The sequence below is a fragment of the Grampus griseus genome (genome assembly GCF_964374135.1).
Source record: "Grampus griseus genome assembly, chromosome: 10".
NCBI lineage: Eukaryota > Metazoa > Chordata > Mammalia > Artiodactyla > Delphinidae > Grampus > Grampus griseus.
In genome coordinates this window covers 337,982-356,361 of record NC_139004.1, presented here as the reverse complement: position 1 = coordinate 356,361, position 18,380 = coordinate 337,982, and the positions used below count along the sequence as shown (strand labels likewise).

The window sequence follows — 18,380 nt, the reverse complement described above, 5'->3', positions numbered from 1 at the left end:
CGTGTCTACTTAATGAAGCCTTCATAAAACCCCCAAAGGGCACGTGGAGGTTGGGGAGAGTGTCCCACCTGCAGAGGGCAGGGGACTCCACCCCTTTCCCCACACCTTGCCCTGTGTCTCTTGTCTTTGTAGCTGGTCAAACTCCGACATGAGCCCCTCTGGTCATGCCTCACTGCAGCTCTAAAGCGCTTCAGTTACTTCTCATTTGTCCTAAAAAGAAGCAATTTCTGTAAATCCTGATATACAAAGAATTTTGATGGTTGTTGGCCAATGAACTTAGAAATTTGCTTATTGAATTATTATTGTGAATTTGGGGTTTAGTTTTTTTAAAAACTAAACTTAAATTCTTTTAAAAGCGCATCTCTACAAAGAAAAAAATGATAAAAGCTGCACGATAAGTGTAAATTAGCTCCGGAAGAGGTGTGTGTGTCTGTGTGTGCTGGCCTCTTCTGTCAGGGTGTCTGATACTTTGTTGAAGACGTCAGCAATCCTTATCCTTGTCTTACTCCTTCCCGTCAATGGTGTTGATCCTGTAGACCAACTCTCCACACTGTTTCTCTAGCTTATACCTTAAATAGAAATAGCATACCTTGAAGTATCTTAAAATTAACCTTGGCATCAATGTCATAATTATTTATAATGCAGTTGTTCCTAAGTAAAAAGTTCTCTAACCAAATACACCAGTATTTTACCTTTAAAGGGTAACTTTTACATTATGTTGGTGAAGTATCTGAATTTTCTTTTACATTGTACCATTTTGTGATTACTTCTTCCTTTGGAAAGTTCCCTAAGTTTGCTCTGCTAGGACATTCTGTATAATAATATTTAGTTGTTAGAAAATTTGGTAATAAAAAGTTAACTGAAATCCAGTGGAACAGATTTCTCATTTAATCAGTGTAAAGTGGTCTTCTACACATTAAGGAGAAAGAAATCAGAGGAAAACATGGCTATCAGTAAACAGATAACAACCAATTCTAGAATACATTCCCTCCTAAATTAGACTGTGAGGCCCCTGGATGAAGAGCAGTGATGTGGAATTTTTTAAAGTAAAATGCCAGCGCTAATGCTCACGTTCACGAGAACTGTCGGGAGGAGTGGAGCGGGGTGTCCAAAGGCGTCCGGACACTTGTCCAGAGCTTCTGCTCCTCTCGTTTCTGCACCCACTGCCCGGGAAGTGGTGCTGGAGCGGCATTGTGGACTGAATGCCCGTAGGCTTAGCTGTAGAAAACTGTGGATGAAAACAGCATGTGAAATTCACCTACAGAAAGTTTCAGTTTAATACTTAGGTTTATTTATGAGAATTGTACTTAAAGGTTTTAGGAAGATGAATAGCTTCTTGTTGGAATAAGAAGGGTTTTCTAATTGGTCATCCTTTAATCAGAAACTTAGATTACTTCTTATACATTCCTTTTAATCAAGTTATAACTATATTTCATGCTTTCTTTATATACAACTGCTAAAGCATTTCTTTTTTTTATAAATTATTTCTAAAGACAACTAATTTTTTTTTTTAATTTTTAAGACTGCTGAGAAGTCAGGCCACATTGAAAGATCAAAGAATGTAAGGCAAAGACAAAATGATTTTAAGGTGAGTTAAGGATAGGTATGTAGACTTCTTCTTGGGGTAGGGTTTTCTCAAGCAAAGTGACTAGAGACCTTGATGTACATTGAAGACATTTGTCTTGTGCAGGCCGACTCTTCCAGTTGATTTAATCAAGTTGATACCTTTTAATGTAGTTTTGTTTGTTCATCATTGTCTAGAAAATGATCCAGGAAGTAATGCACTGTCTGGTGAAGCTGCTCCGGGGGGCCCTGCTCCCGCTCAGCGTCACGGAGGGCGGAGGGCGGCAGTGCAGAGGCTGGGAAGTGAAGGCCGAGCTCTCTGGGCAGGGGCTCGCTCACGCCATCCAGACTCTGAGGTAAATGTGGGCGCGTTCTCCGGAAAAGGAGGAAACACCACACACTCAGTGTGGATATGATTTTTAATACACTCAACACAGAATTTTACTGTCTGCTTTTGTGTCCACTGTTTCCCGTGTGTCACCTGATAACTAAGCTCTTAAACCTTGCTGGTGCTTTTGTCTGATGAGAATGTCACCTTTTTCATTGTTTAGTTCAGTGTCACTGTGATATCCCTGTGAATGGGCTTACTTTCCCCATGTTTTCAACATAACGCTGTAGCTTATAAGCACCATTGTGAATCGTTGTGGGATGGCCAAAATGATGTCTGGAATTGCTTCCAGATCCTGCTCTGCTGACATTTGTTTTGCTGTGTTTGTTCTACAGGCTTACTTATGAATCCTTGACTGCCCTTGAGATTCCTAATGACCTGTTACAGACGATCCAGGACCTCGTCTTGGACCTTCGAGTGCGTTGTGTGGTGGTCACACTGCAGCACACAGCGGAAGGTATGTTGAGAAAAACTGATGACATTGGCTAGACAACAGTTATTTGCACATGCCACCTCTTTCCAGCTTCCAAATCCTTAAAAACATTAAAGATGCTCTGATAGAAATCTGAGTATTTCAGACTGTCTTTAGCTGCTCAATATAACTTTTTTCCTTTTTTGAAACTTTTCAAATCTATTTACTTTGAGATGCCAGACCATATATAAATTAAGATGGGTATACTTGAAAAATATTTAAGGATATAAGAACATCCTTATGGAAAATGCTAAGTGGAAAAAGTCGAATATAAAATGTGTATAAAAGTATGATCCCAATTTTGAAAATATATATATGTATATTTAAAATTTTTAATTTAGAAATGTCAGCATAAAATCAGAAGAAAGACTGTTAACAGTTTCTCTTTGCCGCAGAAGTTATAGGTGTTCATTTTCTTTATACTTTTATAGAGTTTTCAGGATTTCTGCATATAGTCATAAACAACGAAGGTTATCTTTACAAAGCAGCCTTTTGGGTTATTAAACATTTTCAAAAACAATCAAGAATATTGTTGTGAAAGGCACAAGCCGTTGGTATCTGTCCCAAGGACTTTGCTGTAGGAAGGCTGTGTCTGCACAGCACCGGCCCCTGGCCCGGGTCGGGGCTGAGCCCTCAGGTGTGCACTGGTCGTGTTCTTCCCTCCGTGGGAATCACGTTGTCATCATCGGGAGCATACAGGACTGAGAGAGAGTCCACTTTGGTCATCAGAAATCTTAGGGGGAAATGCCGTGTGTCTTGTATTGTACCTGTTTAATATTATCAGGAGTGCTGAGTAACTACTAAGTTGTTGTCTGAAGCTGTCACTGAACCTAGCCCAGCATTCTCCAGATTGGGCTACACAGTAGACAATTTTATTTACATTAATGTTGTATTAGAAAAATCCAGTGAGTGATACACACTTACATCCTTGAGTCTACCAGAATTATATTCTCTCCCTACTTTCACTGATTTTTTACAAACTTACATAAAACAATTAAAAACCATAACCTTTATGCATTTTTATCTCTCTGAAGTTCAGTGAGATAATTATAATAAGACGCGCTCGTGTACTTGTGTTCCCTCTAGAAGTAAAGAGATTGGCTGAAAAGGAAGACTGGGTTGTCGACAGTGAAGGCCTGACGTCCCTAGTAAGTTTAAATTCTTTTTGGTGATTAATCATTAGTGTCTGTTATATTCAAAATAATTGATTTATTTTGATAATGAGCATATGCTCTCTATTGCAACTCTAAAACGTTTCTGGAAATGCAGAAGCAAACTTCTTAAAGTTTTCCTTCTCAGAGTCATTTTTGCTTAACACTAACCACAGGTATTTAAAACTGAGTAAAAACAGTGGATCCCCCTTTAGAGTGATCTTTCTTCATCCTGTGACTCTTAACTATTTTTTGTTGTGTTACATTTTTTAATGTAATTCTAAGTTACCCAGCAATTTGAATTTTTCAGAAAAGCACGATAGGAAACCAGTGCTGTTGCTGGGCCCTAAGGCAAAACAGGCAACAGCGAACTTCTCCAGACGCATGCAGGGGTCAGGTGGGCAGTTAAAACCATGGTCTGTTCGCTCTGGAATAATCATCTTTTCAGATGGGGCTTTGAGATTTTCAGAATCCCCTTGAAAATAGTATTAGTGTTAGAGTTTGTGAGTTCTCGTGTTTTTGAGTCTGTCCCATGGATCCCACAGCAACCTGTATGTGGGTGTCAGGCAAGGTTAAAACATTCAGTGGCCTAAAGAAGAGGGCATTTCCTTTTTCTCCCCCACTAAAGAGGTTGGGACTGGTGTGGCAGCTTTGTCATGTAGTACGGGCAGTGTCCAGGGCTCCTCCGACTCCTGCTTTGTGACCCTTAGTGTGGCTCCTCTCTCAGGATGGCCTCATGACACGGGATGGCCACTGCAGTTCCAGCCACCACAGCCTTATTCCTGTCAGCAGGGAAGTCCAGCATTTTCCCAGGAGCCACAACGGACAACTCTGCTTACATCTAATTGGCCATAATTTGTCCACGTGCCTACTACCCCTGTCTGCAGCGGAGGCTGGAAAAAATGTAGTATTTCAGCAGAGCACAATCCTGGCCCCAGCAGTTTCTGCCTTACCTTAGTAGACAGGCACAGTGGGATAAAACGGTCTGACTTGCTCACAGTTACAAAGTAGTGGGGCTCAGGTTGTTGAGGAGCAGCCACCCCGTGACATTTCTTCATGTCCTTCAATTTGTGTGCTTGTCCACAGCCTTCCTCTGACAATTGGGGATTTGTTTTGAATTTTATTTATTTTTCTATACAGCAGGTTCTTATTAGTTATCCATTTTATACGTATTAGTGTATATATGTCAGTCCCAATCTCAGTTGGGGAATTTTTGACAAGTTGAAATTCTTCTTTTCCTCCAAAGTTCAAAGTTCTTTCTTAAGTTAATACAAAGCTGTACAAGTGTGTGTTTGGAACAGCAGTGCTTACTTCCAAATTTTTGTAAATTAAATCATGCTTGAAATTAGGGGAATTTATTTTTAATAAGTCTTATAATTATATATGTATATTTTTAAATCTTGTTATTATTTTTGGCTGCATTGGGTCTTCAGTGCTGCACATGGGCTTTCTCTAGTTGTGGCGAGCAGGGGCTGCTCTTCATTGCGGTGGGAATACTTCTCATTGTGGTGGCTTCTCTTGCTGCAGAGCATGGGCTCTAGGGGCGCGGGCTTCAGTAGTTGCAGCACACGGGCTCAGTAGTTGTGGCTCGCAGGCTCTAGAGCGCAGGCTCAGTAGTTGTGGCACACGGGCTTAGTTGCTCTGCGGCATGTGGGATCTTCCTGGACCAGGGCTCGAACCCATGTCCTCTGCATTGGCAGTCGGATTCTTAACCACTGCACCACCAGGGAGGTCCCTGTAATTATATTTTAAAGGATTTAATTTTAATAAAAATTTGTTTTATTTGGTTTATTTTTCAGAAGTATTTATGTTTAAATACAAACTATCCTATAACTAAATATTGGGTTGGCCATAAGGTTCGTTCGGTTTTTTCCGTAAGATGCTCTAGTAGCACTTAGTTGTGTTTAACTTCATTTGAAACAATTTTGTTAGATTGTATGTGACACCTGTCATATCAGCGTGCATTTAAAAAAAAGACTTATCTAAATTGGTGAATTTCTGTGTAACTATTTTAATATTGAAGATGAAAGAAGAAGAGCAACATTTTCAGCGTATTATGCTTTATTATTTCAAGAAAGATAAAAACACAACCAAAATGCAGAAAAAGATTTGTGCAGCATATGGAGAAGGTGCTGTGACTGATAGAACATGTCTAAAGTGGTTTGCGAAGTTACGTGCTGGAGATTTCTCACTGGACAGTGCTCCACAGTTGGGTAGACCAGTTGAAGTTGACAGTGATCAAATGGAGACATTAATTGAGAACAATCAGTGTTATACCACGCAGGAGATAGCCGACATATCTCAAAATATCCAAATCAAGTGTTGGAAAATCATTTGCACCAGCTTGGTTATGTGGATTGCTTTGATGTCTGGGTTCCACATAAGTTAAGCGAGAAAAACCTTCTTGACCGTATTTCCGCATGCGAGTCTCTACTTAAACGTAATGAAAACGTTCAGTTTTTAAAACAAATTGTGATGGGCGATGAAAAGTGGATACTGTACAATAATGTGGAGCGGAAGAAATCATGGGGCAAGTGAAATGAAGCACCACCTACCACACCAAAGGCCGGTCTTCATCCAAAGAAGGTAATGTGTGTGTGGTGGGATTGGAAGGGAGTCCTCTATTATGAGCTCCTTCCAGAAAACCAAACGATTAATTCCAACAAGTACTGCTCCCGGTTAGACCAACTGGAAGCAGCACCCCATGAAAAGCATCCAGAATTAGTCAGCAGAAAACGCATAATCTTCTATCAGGATGATGCAAGACCACGTGTTTCTTTGATGACCAGGCAAAAACCGTTACAGCTCGGCTGGGAAGTTCTGATTCATCTGCCATATTCACCAGACATTGCACCTTCAGATTTTCATTTATCGGTCTTTACATAATTCTCTTAATGGAAAAGAATGCAATTCCCTGGAAGACTGTGAAAGGCACCTGGAACAGTTCTTTGCTCAAAAAGATAAAAAGTTTTGGGAAGATGGAATTATGAAGTTGCCTGAAAATGGCAGAAGGTAGTGGAACAAAAGGGCGAATACATTGTTAAGTAAAGTTCTTGGTGAAAATGAAAAATGTGTCTTTTATTTTCACTTAAAAATCAAAGGCACTTTTTGGCCCACCCAGTATTTAGAGGAAGGAGGTGTAGAGCAGACGGTACCACCCAGCACAGCAGCCACTTGGCACAGCTTCAGACTCCAAAGAAAGAAGATCTCAACTGTCTGTATTGACTACATGTTGAAATAATTTTTGATATATTACACGTTATAAACTAAAATTTAGGTTTTTCTTCTACTTTTCTTATTGTGGTTCCTGGAAAATCTAAGATTACGTACATGACGTGTGTTTGTGGCTCACACTGCACTTGTGTTGGGCGGCACTGGTGTGGAGGGAAGGCCCTGTGCTGCTTCAGTGTCTGGTCTGGTTACGTCCTCAGTTCTGTCTCAGTAGCCGTGCCATCTTCAGAAGCCACTTAACCTCTCTGCCTCTAGTTAAAGAAGCAGAATGCTTGTTCACAGTGGTGTTGATTACGATTAAATGAGATGCTGTAGAAAAAAGCTGTAATACAAAGCTTTATACACATACAGAGAATTTTAATTTATTAAACTAATACTTGTAATACTGGGACCACTATGATAAAAATACCTTAAATGTACGTAAAGCCTTACTATTATCAAAGCTCTATCCTATGCCCCTGTCATCCCTAATTATCACAGCAGGCCTGGATGGCAGGCCAGAGACATCGCTGGACCAGCACTGCTGAATTACTGCCCCAAATGAAACAAGCCAGGCAGAGCAGACAGCACAGCCCTGACCCTGGGTTCTTAGTACCAGCTTCAGGTCATCTTGTGCAAAGACAAAGATGTGTGTTCAATTTGAGAAAACGGAGCATCTGTTTTCAAGGATTTATGTTCATTTAAAAAAAAAAAAAGGACAAAATATGAACAACTTAGTCATAAAATAGGTATTGGCTTCAGGTTAGTGTTTTTTGTACACGCAGTCTAGTGTGCGTGTGTGATGGCTGCAAATCTGGGTCCCCAGTGTGTGCGTGTGAGATAACAGCCACATCTAAGGTTGTTTGTTTGTTTGTAGTAGATAAGCCCCCATGAAAGTCCTTCGAAGTGGTTACTGTAGAGGCTTGTTTCTAATAAATTTAAAGTTTGTAACATGGTAAGATACTGTATCCATAGCGTAGCTGGTCTCGTGTTTGGTGACGCACAAGCCAGAGATCTAAAGCCACTTATTGGTGATTTGGTGCCAGCCAGTGTGTCTTATTGGACGTTGTTGAAGAAATGTGCTAATAATCCCATAGGCCTCTGGGAGCTGAGCCTGCTGTCAGCTGTGGGCACAGACTTCCCGTGAGAGGGAAGGTACATCCAGGCCTAGAGCAATGTCCAGGGTCCAGCTTTGAGTGTTTACCTAACATCTGAAATTCTCAGGTTTTGAACAGAGAGTCAGTTGTCTCAAAGGCTATTACATACACTACTTTACATTTTCTTAGCATTTACATAGTACTGATCCCATTTGTTTGAAATAAGGATGTTTTTCTTTCCCTGTGAGTCCTTATCAAGTTAAAGAAATGCACATGAGCTTTGCCCCCATGACTGTGCTTTCAGCTGAGTGTCTGAAACAGCTCGTTGGAGAGCATCCTGTTTTCTACTCTTGTTGAAAATGTTTTCTGCCTTTTTTCAGTTTGGATAATTCTGAGAATTTTCTCCTTTCAGAATAACTGGAATGATATGTGATGTTATAATCAGCAGCTTGGGTGATTCACTGACAAAATGCAGAGATAGTGCCTGTTCTTTCTTTTCAGAAAAAAGAAATCGCAGCTGTGTAGACTCATGTGCTCCCTTTCCCACTGGCAGTGCTCTCCGGGCTCTCTGTTCACATTCTAAGGCAAGACAGTTAGGAAACAGCACAGGAACACTGAACTGCCTGCCATTGGATTTGGGGTTGAATTCCCAGTGTTATTATTGTAACATCTTAGATTTTCCTACCTTCTGGGGCAGGTAGGTGGGTTCGTAAGGCCGGTGTCTACCAGGACTTTACTTTCTGTAGGCGGTATTTTCTGTCACATCCATCCCTGCCCCTGCCCCCGCCCCCGACCTTCTTTCTCTGCACTTAAAGACTTTTGCATGTTCTTTATGGTGCCCTCTGGTGGCTCCAAAGTGCAGTATTAAAATGACATTAAGTTGAGGTGCTATTAGTTTTCCTTAAGCCTGGATTCCTTTTTGTGAGAGAGTAAACTTGTCTTTCTTTGGTTTGTATACAGGTGTGTCTTTTTTTCTGTTCGATTTTTCCCTGAGTTCTTTTAGTAATTGAAGCAGATTTTGCCCAGAGCTGGTTCAGGTGAACTGAGCCTTGCCCTGCCCCGTGCAGGCTCTACCAGGCTCTGGCCCGTGGTGGTGACTCGGCACGTCCAGGCCCCTCCTGTCTCTGTCCGGGGGCGGCCCCTCTTGCCCTTGGTCTCAGCTTGGATGTTGTCACTGGCTCAGGGGCTTCTCCTGCTTAGGGCAGAACCCCTCCATCAGTTTTCCTCTGAGTGCCCGCTTGTTCTCTTCATGGCCCTTACTCTACTTTGCAGTCCACTTATTTTATTTCTGTACTTTTTTTTTGTAGAAGTGACAGTTTTGTCGACTCCATCCCAGAATGTACACGTAACGAGAACACGTGTCACCGTCCTCTGGAGTGGGCCTGGCACGAGGAGGTGTAGTTAGGGCTCATTCAGACTCATCCTGAAGCCCATTTGTTGGACATATTTTCAGGTTTCATTTCTGACTTGATGGGCATAGAAGGTGACCGTAGAGATGGTTGGAATGAAAGGTCGGCCTTCCTCTGGGTCATCATACTAACGTCCCCTGGGAGATGAGGATGGCCCGGGAGATGGAGCTCGTCCCAGAGTATGTTACGTCTGCGCTTCATCCCGGCATCTGCCTCTCAGGAGAGTAGAATTTTGAAGAAAAATTCTCATTCTACCCAACTTCTATTCTAATTGAATTAGATGTGCTTCCAACTGTCAGGGTTCATGGTCTTTAAATATCAAGTGCAGAACATGCCAGGTCTAGGTCCGGGTGGCGGGGAGGCTGTGTGTGTCTCCATCCCTTTCCTCACGTCTGGAAATCTGGGCATCAGGGCCGAGTTTGCTTCTGCTCGGGGTCTGCATGCCCAGGTCCTGTTGCTTTTGTCTTCTGCAGCCATGCCACTTTGAGCGCTGCGTGGTGCACTCCCTGCAGTCGCTGCGAGAAGTCCTGGAGTGCAAGCCCGGAGAAGCCAGCGTGAGTGTCTGAGAGCAGCCGTCTGCGGTGGGGGCCGGGCAGCCGGGGACTCCCCTTGCAGGTTTGGGTCATTGCGATGCCAGAGCTGCTGCCCTGTCACTCAGGCCACAGTCACTCGGCCCGAGGCCAGCTCTCCATTCCTGTCCCCTTTCAGAGTCAGGTGACCCACGCTGGACACACTTTCCCACGTGTTAACTTCTTATATCGAACTTCATAAACAAAAAGTTTTCTTAGCCAAGTACAACAATTCTCATTCTTCCTTACAGGTCTTTCAGCAACCGAAAACCCAGGAAGAGGTTTGCCAACTAAGCATCAACATCATGCAGGTACTTTGTAAAAGCACTGATGCCCTGAAGCCTGAAATAATGCGAATTATTAGTCTTCCCTCCTACTCATAATCAGTGTATAGCAGATATTAAATATGGATTCTTTTTTCCTTCTTGTCTGAGAACATAATAGTTTATGGTAAATAAGTTCAAGGTAAGATTAGTTCCACCTTGCTTAGCAGTACCCCAATAACTCATTTTTATTATGCTCCCCTTTTTTGTGTTCTCACAGTACTTTGTGTGTATATATCTGTTAGAGCACAGATTAAATGACATGACAGTTGTTTACGTTGTACCTAGAGCACCAAGTTCTTTGGGACCAGTGCCTTGTGGGCACATAAACCCAGTTGAACACATGAGTGAATGAGTGAGAGGAAGGAAATAAAATACATTCAAGAACTTAACAATGGGATCAGAACATAGGTGCTTTAAATTTTTTTATCACTTAGCATCATACGTTGGGATGTGTGTTCCCAGTGCTTACATACTTTTATGTGTGTGTGAATATATACTCTATATATGGGACATACAGTCTATCCACTTACAGAAGGTATATATGCATACATACCACTTAATAGAGATACACTGTATTTCTGGTTATTTATGTAAAATTATCTTTAATGTCCAAATAGATTAGTATCTAAGCGTTCATACCACTGAAACGTCTTATTTTTGACTTAGGTTTTTATATGCTGTCTGGAACAATTGAGCACCAAGCCTGATGCCGATGTAGATACTGCACAGTAAGTAGAGCTGAGAGTAGCCTCACCGATGCGTTTACCAGGATTGAAAATACAGGCTTTTGTTCTGTATTTGGTCTTATACCCTGGGGCTTCCAATAAGAGAGAGCAAGTAGTCATATGAATTATATTTTTATATATTTGGCCTGTATTCTTTCCACAATTTCTTCATCTTCTGAACTTGTCTCACCTTTCCTAGGGGCACATTGAACAAACTGAGCACACAGTTAGCTTACTGATTATCCAGAGGAACAGGCTTTATAAATAATAAAACAGGGAGTTAAAATGCGTGACTCCTCGTTGATAGCTGTTGTGGTTCTGGTGCAGGGGGTTACCCTGGCACTCCTGTTAAAGGGACACTGTCTGGGCCATTCTAGGTTAGTTGGACTCCAGAGGACACATCTCTATTCCTGATATTTCCAAATCCATGTGATAATTCTTTTATAATGCTGCTCTCTGGGATTTTTTTTAAACCTACTTTTTCTGACTGTTTGGCATGTGTAACTTCTGTGTACCTAAGGTTTATGCTTTCTGACACAGATGATACTGAAATAAATGCCTCTTAAATCTATAACTGACAACTGGAATTTTTTCCATGTTTGTCTATTTCCATGTTTACATGGTTTTTGCCTCTCAGTATATAAGACACTTATCTCTCTGAGACCTAATAAATATTTAGTTATTCTAGTTTTTCTTTGATTTTTACATGTTTATTAGCACATTAATTTACCAGGAATTTGTATTGTTAATCAGTTTACTGATGTTTTGAATTAAATAAGTCTTGTCTTCTTGTTTTGTTACAATTTCTGTGCCTTACATCATTGAATTCTAATATGTAGTGAAGGTATTTCTGAACTTTATCTTCGGTTCTATTCGTTCACAAATGTTTCCTATCAGTGTTTGTTGTTTTAATTATCAGTAGTTTTGTTTTTTTGTTTTTGTTTTTTTTGAGAGGGCTTCTCACTGCTGTGGCCTCTCCTGTTGCGGAGCAGGGCTCTGGACAGCGGCCATGGCTCACGGGCCTAGCAGCTCCGCGGCATGTGGGATCTTCCCGGACCGGGGCACGGACCCGCGTCCCCTGCATTGGCAGGTGGACTCTCAACCACTGCACCACCAGGGAAGCCCAGTAGTTTTTTTTTTTAATGTTTTTCAGATTGTTATCCTTTTATTGCTTCTTTATTTTAAACTTATTTTATATTTTTATCTATTTAGCCTTCCATATGAATTCTAAAATCAGTTGGTTAGATTTAAAGAAAAGGAATCCTGCTAAGGTGTTACTTGTGATTCTGCTGTATCTGTAATTAATCAGTGGATCTTTGGTGTTTCCTCCCCTGCAGCTTTCTGTGTCTGGTCACTTGTTAGGAAATTAACTAATTTCCTAACTCAGCTCACCTCAAGTCATTTACTATGAACGTGAGCTTGAAAAAATCCCCTCTAGATTCTGATGGGCAAAAACATTTCAGTTATGAGAGTCTATACCTAGAAATTAAATTATTGGGAAGACCCCAAAAGCACATTTTATGTGGCCCATGTTAATAGATAGTCCACAGTGTCTACTCTGAGCTGTTAGGTGTTAAATATTAAAAAACAGAAAGTTATATGATTTTTGACGAAGAGGTGTTAAAGTCAAGTTTACATAGGTTTCATTGCATTTTTTATTGAGGTATAATTGACATATAACATTATGTTACCATTTTTAATTTTAGTGCTTTAACTTGTTCTCTTACTTTTCTATTCAGTCTCTCCGTTGATGTTTCTTCTCCTGATTTGTTTGGAAGTATCCATGAAGACTTTAGTTTGACTTCTGTAAGTAAGATCATAGATAATGAAGATGATAAATAGAAAGTAAAATGTCATTTGTTATAAAACATGTCATTATGACTGTTTCACAACTCAGTCTAAATTATTAATACTTCGTTACCATATTACTGCTGTAGCATGCTACTCCTACTTTGGAGCTGTGTTTTATTTTGTGAAAGTTTTAGTAAAAATATAATTTTGTAAATATTCCACACTTAAAAATCTTTTAGCTGAAGTTGCAGCTTAAGTAGCTCCGTCTCCTCTCTGCATTGTGTGGAGATCCTGAGTGTGGTACCTTGGTGCTTGAAAGCTGGAGAGCAGGCAAAGGACAGGCACCGTTTCTCCCCATTTTCCCTCTTTAAACAGAGAAGCTCTGCTTTTCTCTATTTTTTTGTTGTTGTTGTTGTTGTTGTTGTTAAGTTCCCTAATAGCATTTTATTTGAACACAAAATTCCATGGCAAAACCAAAACCAAATCACCTTTTCTATAAACACACATATATTTTAAACATATGCATGTGTTTAGCAATGATTCACACATATACTTTATCCTGTATGTGAATTTAGCTGTTGAAATTCAAACTCCAGCTATCCTAAAAAACAAACAGACAAAAAAAACAACCCTTTCTGGTTTGTCATTAGCTTGAATGATGTGTGTGTATGTGTATGTACCTGTCAAGAAAGAAAACATGTGAACTAAATTTCCTGCCATATATAATTTCTACAGTTATTATAAGTTTGAATTCCTAAATAAGGATTTGTTATATTAGGAAAAATAGGGTTTAATCAAAGTAATTTTTTTTTAAAAGCTATTGTAGGTTTAATTACTTGGGTGACTAGGTAGATAACAGTACTGTTCATGAAGAGAATTCAGGAAGGAAATGGTTTCTAAAGAAAGATTAAAAATTCAGTTTGGGACCAGATGTGTTGAATGAGAGATGTTCAGGTGGGATGTCTAGTGGGTGATTGGACCCCAGGAGAGAGATCTAGGTACAGATTTGTGAGTCAGCAGTGTAAGGCCTGGGAGTGGATGAGAATACTAGGGAAAACAGTAGGAGGAGAGGAGGGCCAAATATATAAAAATAATATTGAGGGTGCCAGTATTTAAGGGAAGGCCTGAGGCAGAGAGCCTGGAAGTTCCCTGAGAAGGAAGAATCAGAGAAGGAAATCCAGGGACAGGTGGGAGAGCGCGTTTAAGCAAAGGAATATTTAACGGTATCACAGACTGACAGAGCATCAGGCCAGGTCAGACAGAAGCCAGGCCTCGTGGGAGGGCGTGTGGATGGCCGAGGGGCAGCTGCCTGCGCTGGGTCAGGGATGAGTGGCAGCTGAGGAGGGCGATGGGGTGAGTTCAAACTGTTCTCCCGCTGTGAATGGGAGAGGACATGCGAGGAAGGATCCTTCTCAGTGGAGAAAGGCCTTGCTGCCTGTCTGGCCAACCACGTTTCTTCTGGGTCTTTTGGGACAAGCCTAATTTCTACGTGACTATCTTTCCAGTGTTTGGAGCAGCTGCCGTGTGCTCACATGTTCCCTTCTTGAGCAAACACGGCTTGCTCTGAGCCCAGGACTCCCCCAGAGCCATGCCTTCGCCTCCTCTCCTCTGTCACCCAGAGCCCTGCATGCTTCGCACTTGCTTCTGCTGGTCACTGGACCTTCTCTGTCCCATTTCACTCTCCTGAAATTGTTCCAGATTTGGAACCAAATTCAGTTCCTGTGTTTTTCCCCATTGGATGATACCGTGTTAGATTTGGTCCAGGTAATTGAGATCTTCTTAGGGTCTTGTCCTGTTATCCAGCAGAGAGGCACCTTGTGGGAAGAAAGAGGGCTAGGTTTCTGGTTCGCTTGCTGGTCTGCTGCTTACTGACAGAAGAACCTCGGGCATGCCACGGAGGGTGGCCTGATGGCCGCATCACAGAGATGATGTGGGGTAGCCAGAACAGTACACAAGGCCGTGCAGTCCTCAGTCTGCAGGTGCTGCCATGGATAGGTTGAGTTGTTATTTTCAAACATGTATATTCATCTGAGTTGTTTGTCAGCTTTTGATGAGTCATTCAATTTTAAGAATTTGATTATTTGTCAGGTTTTCTTCCCACTTTTGTTTCCTGTGATTGGTTATATTTGAGGAAAAAATACACTTACTAAGAGTAAGAATTCAAATCACTCAAATAGTTTTTCCATTCTGGGGAAGAACCATTCAGATTACAAGGGTAAAAATCAACCAGAGTTAATTAATGAAGAGGGCAGAGAAGGTGTGGCAGGCTGGGGTGGGCAGCTGGGAGGCGGTGCCTGGAGGATAGTTAAGGATTGATCCTGGGGCTGAGAGACCAGTTGAGATATTTGGGATGCCACTGCTCAGAGTGGCTGATGAAGCGTCACGGGGACTTTATGTCACACGCTTTACAAGGGCCACATAACAGTGATAGTTAGCTGTGGGCAGGGGTCTGGGCCTCCCCCAGCCTCACGTGTCACCTCCTGGTGCCCACCTCACGCGGTTTGAACACAGAACGTGGACGAGGAGTAGACGCACAGCACATTTGTTTTAGGCTTTTTTTTGCCGCCACTTCCTGTCCATAGAGTCATTCAGGCCACTGACAAACTTTCATTGCTTTGAAAGAACTGTAATAATTCCTGGGCCTTTTAATTATATATGTTGATGACCACAAAAGGCAGCAAATCGGCCACACTCTGCCAGAACTAAACAGTAAAATTTTAAATAAAGACATGGAAAGTTTTACACATTTTGGGGGAGCTGAATGGAATTCTTGGGTGATCCAGGCTCAGTGAGCCTAGCCCTGTGGTCTGTGCACCTGCCAGGGCCTGGTTATTCCCATCTGCCTTCCTGACATTAACCTAAGCTACCCTGATTAGTACACAGCAGTGATCAAAGTATGGGTGAGAGCTTCTCCTAGGAAGGAGTTCTGCCTTAGTTTTTAGTCAAGGATCTAAACCAAGGCCCTAAGTTAGTCACAGTGGTTCCAGAGAAGCCCTCACGCCTGAGGGAGCAGGGACAGTGCTCAGACAGCCCCAAGAACAGTGACGGTGCCATTCCTAGAACTGTATTTAGAAAGCCAGTTCTTCTGAACTCTGAGAGGATGATTGATTCATCAGCCTGGGGGGTCTGGTAATTTTGATAAGAAGTCACCTTAAATAGCGGGAAGCCTGGGGAGTGTAGACTGGCGCCCTGCATGGCTGACCGGGGGAGAGTCCCCGTAAGAGGGAGGCTCTTCTACATAAGAAATTCTGTGAAGGCCTGGTGTTTGAAGGAGCCCATCTATGGATGGCATTACAATTCTCTTCCAAGTTATAAGAAATTTAGAAATTATTTTCTGAGAGTTTCTCCATTTTTTGGTAGTTATTTTTAAATATCCATTTTTATAGCTTTTTTGGGGTGCAAAACGTATGAAGTGGAATAACCAATAAAGTAGAATCCCTTTCCTAAGAAAGCAGCTATCCTGTTTTACTAGTTTACTGTGTTGCATCAATCTGTTTTTCCATACAGCTGATAAATTTCAAAAGGAATTTGAGTCAAACATTGTTTGGCTCTATAGTGTGTTATGTCATAGTGAGCAATTAGTAGAATTATAGAATTGTATTTTGTTTCTCCCTGTTACTGGAAAGAAGGAACCAAGAAAACAAAGCACTGAATATTGATATTAAACACCAAGAGATTATAATTAAATTTAACAAGTGATAAATGTTATCTGTTAGACTTTCAATTTGTTACTATAAATATTTTTCTAAAAATTTGTATTGGTTTTAGGAACAGAGACTGTTAATAGTCCTGAGTAATTGCTGCTACCTAGAACGTCACACCTTCCGAAATATCGCAGAACATTTTGAAAAGCACAACTTCCAGGGAATAGAAAAAATAACACAGGTAAATGGATCGCGTTAAATGGACAAGTGGTGGTGTCATCCGCTTCGTTCCCAGCTGTTTCCTCAGCCCCCCACCCCCGCTCCTCCCCGCGCCCGGGCCCTCCTCCTCACAGCTCACTGGAGTCACTGAGGTAATGCTCTCCTCTTTCTCTAGAGCAAAGCCCTCTCAAGGTTAGAGCTTTTCAAAACTGAGGGAGGAGAAGGAAAGAAAGGCTTCAAAGCCAGATCTTTAGGAGTCATCTCTGATTTGGCTTCTTTTAGGTTAAAGCTTTTACTTCCAGCCGACAGCAAACCCTGAGCTTGGAGAGCCACCTCTTCTTCCTCCCTCCCGCTCCAGGGGGCCACAGCATTGCTTCTGCTTGCCTGCCAGAGCACACGCACACACGCGTGCGTGCACACACACTCCTGCACGCGGGCACAGCTCTAGGTTGCTTTGTCTTACCTGAAAAGTACATACCCTCCACTCTTCAGTCCTGCCTGTAGAAAGGTGGACAAAAATGAGCCCTGTATAAATCAATGGAGTAGTTTTTTTTAGTGTTACACTTTGTTGATTCTACTTTTCAGGTAAGCAGAAAAGGAAAAAATGAAGTAATCATGTTATTATTAAAGGCTGCTTGGTTCCTGGACAAAAGTTTATCAGATTTCTAAGTAAAACTAAGCTAGAACCACTTTTCTAATGTCAGTACAGTTTTCTCAGTGCAAAGAATAAGAAAGATAGTGATCTTGTTAATCTTATAATCAAAAAGTGCTCTTGATGGATTGCATACTTTTTACAAATGATGGTTCCAGTTCATGAACTAGATTGGGATTTTTTTTTCAAAGATTGAAAATGTCAGAGTGGGTGGCTGTGTCTTGTTTTCTTGCCTTTTCGTAAAGATTAATCATCCTGATGAGAAATGTTGTGACTTAAGACTTTAGGGCCAAATGTCGAGTTTATTTCCAGAAATTTTTGTCTTGAGAACTGCAAGGTGCTCTCTTGCAGTAGAAAGTTAGTATTTGTAGAAAGTGGGCATTTTATTTTTATGCAGTAACAATAATGACACATTATTATTGAAGAAATCTTTTATCATTTTAGAAATATATGAAGTGATCAGGAACTGCATATAACAAGCAGGGAGATTTTTAGGTTTTTACAAAGTTATGAGTAGGAATTATCTGTTAGGTTCAGTTTGTATCATTAGGAAGAAGAATGAAATTGACATGCAGATGGGCTTTGATGTCCTTCCCAGCCTTTGTCCAGATTGTTCTGAGACAAGGTGATATGCAGGATCGGGGGTGGGCTATTTTGGGCACTCAGAATTTGGAATTGAATATTTTGAAATCATTCAGTTGAGTATTAAAGGAATAGACAGTAAACTAGATTTATAGTGTTTGTGCCGATTCTGTTTTTTATGAGTGAATTCATTAATTTCATGATGACAATCAAGTAAAATATATTTCTTGAATTAAGGTATAAAAGTTGCCAACTGCCACTGTTTTTCACGGTTCCTTTCTCAAATGACAGATAGCTCGGGAGGCCCAGATCCTTGAACAATCCCAGGGCACGTGGGTCCCATGAACATTGGTTATCTGTTCTCTGGCTCTGCTCTGCTCTCAGAGGGAAGTGCTCACCGAGGGCTTCTGCCTGGTGTGCTTCTACCAGATGGGCCCCACCTCTCTCAGGTCTCCTTCAGGCTGCAGGTGGGGACTTTGCCAAGGGTCCTCCAGGCATAGTTCCTTCTGCTTTCTTGCTCCGCCAGGAGCTCTACCAGGAGCGGCACAGAAATGGCCAGCCTCTTCAGTCCCCTTTGTCTCA

General features: G+C 41.5%; 1 protein-coding gene across 2 annotated transcripts in view; it reads left to right on the top strand.

The window, feature by feature from the left end:
- The window catches only part of EXOC2 (exocyst complex component 2), a 156,313-nt gene that overhangs the window by 95,011 nt on the left and 42,922 nt on the right, over positions 1-18,380 (top strand). For both annotated transcript variants that reach the window (XM_082664804.1, XM_082664805.1), the window contains exons 14-22: positions 1,523-1,588; positions 1,762-1,919; positions 2,287-2,408; positions 3,510-3,571; positions 9,764-9,844; positions 10,111-10,170; positions 10,852-10,913; positions 12,650-12,716; positions 16,470-16,586. In XM_082664804.1, the coding sequence (XP_082520930.1) occupies positions 1,523-1,588; positions 1,762-1,919; positions 2,287-2,408; positions 3,510-3,571; positions 9,764-9,844; positions 10,111-10,170; positions 10,852-10,913; positions 12,650-12,716; positions 16,470-16,586 (795 nt within the window). The remainder of the gene's footprint in view (positions 1-1,522; positions 1,589-1,761; positions 1,920-2,286; positions 2,409-3,509; positions 3,572-9,763; positions 9,845-10,110; positions 10,171-10,851; positions 10,914-12,649; positions 12,717-16,469; positions 16,587-18,380) is intronic.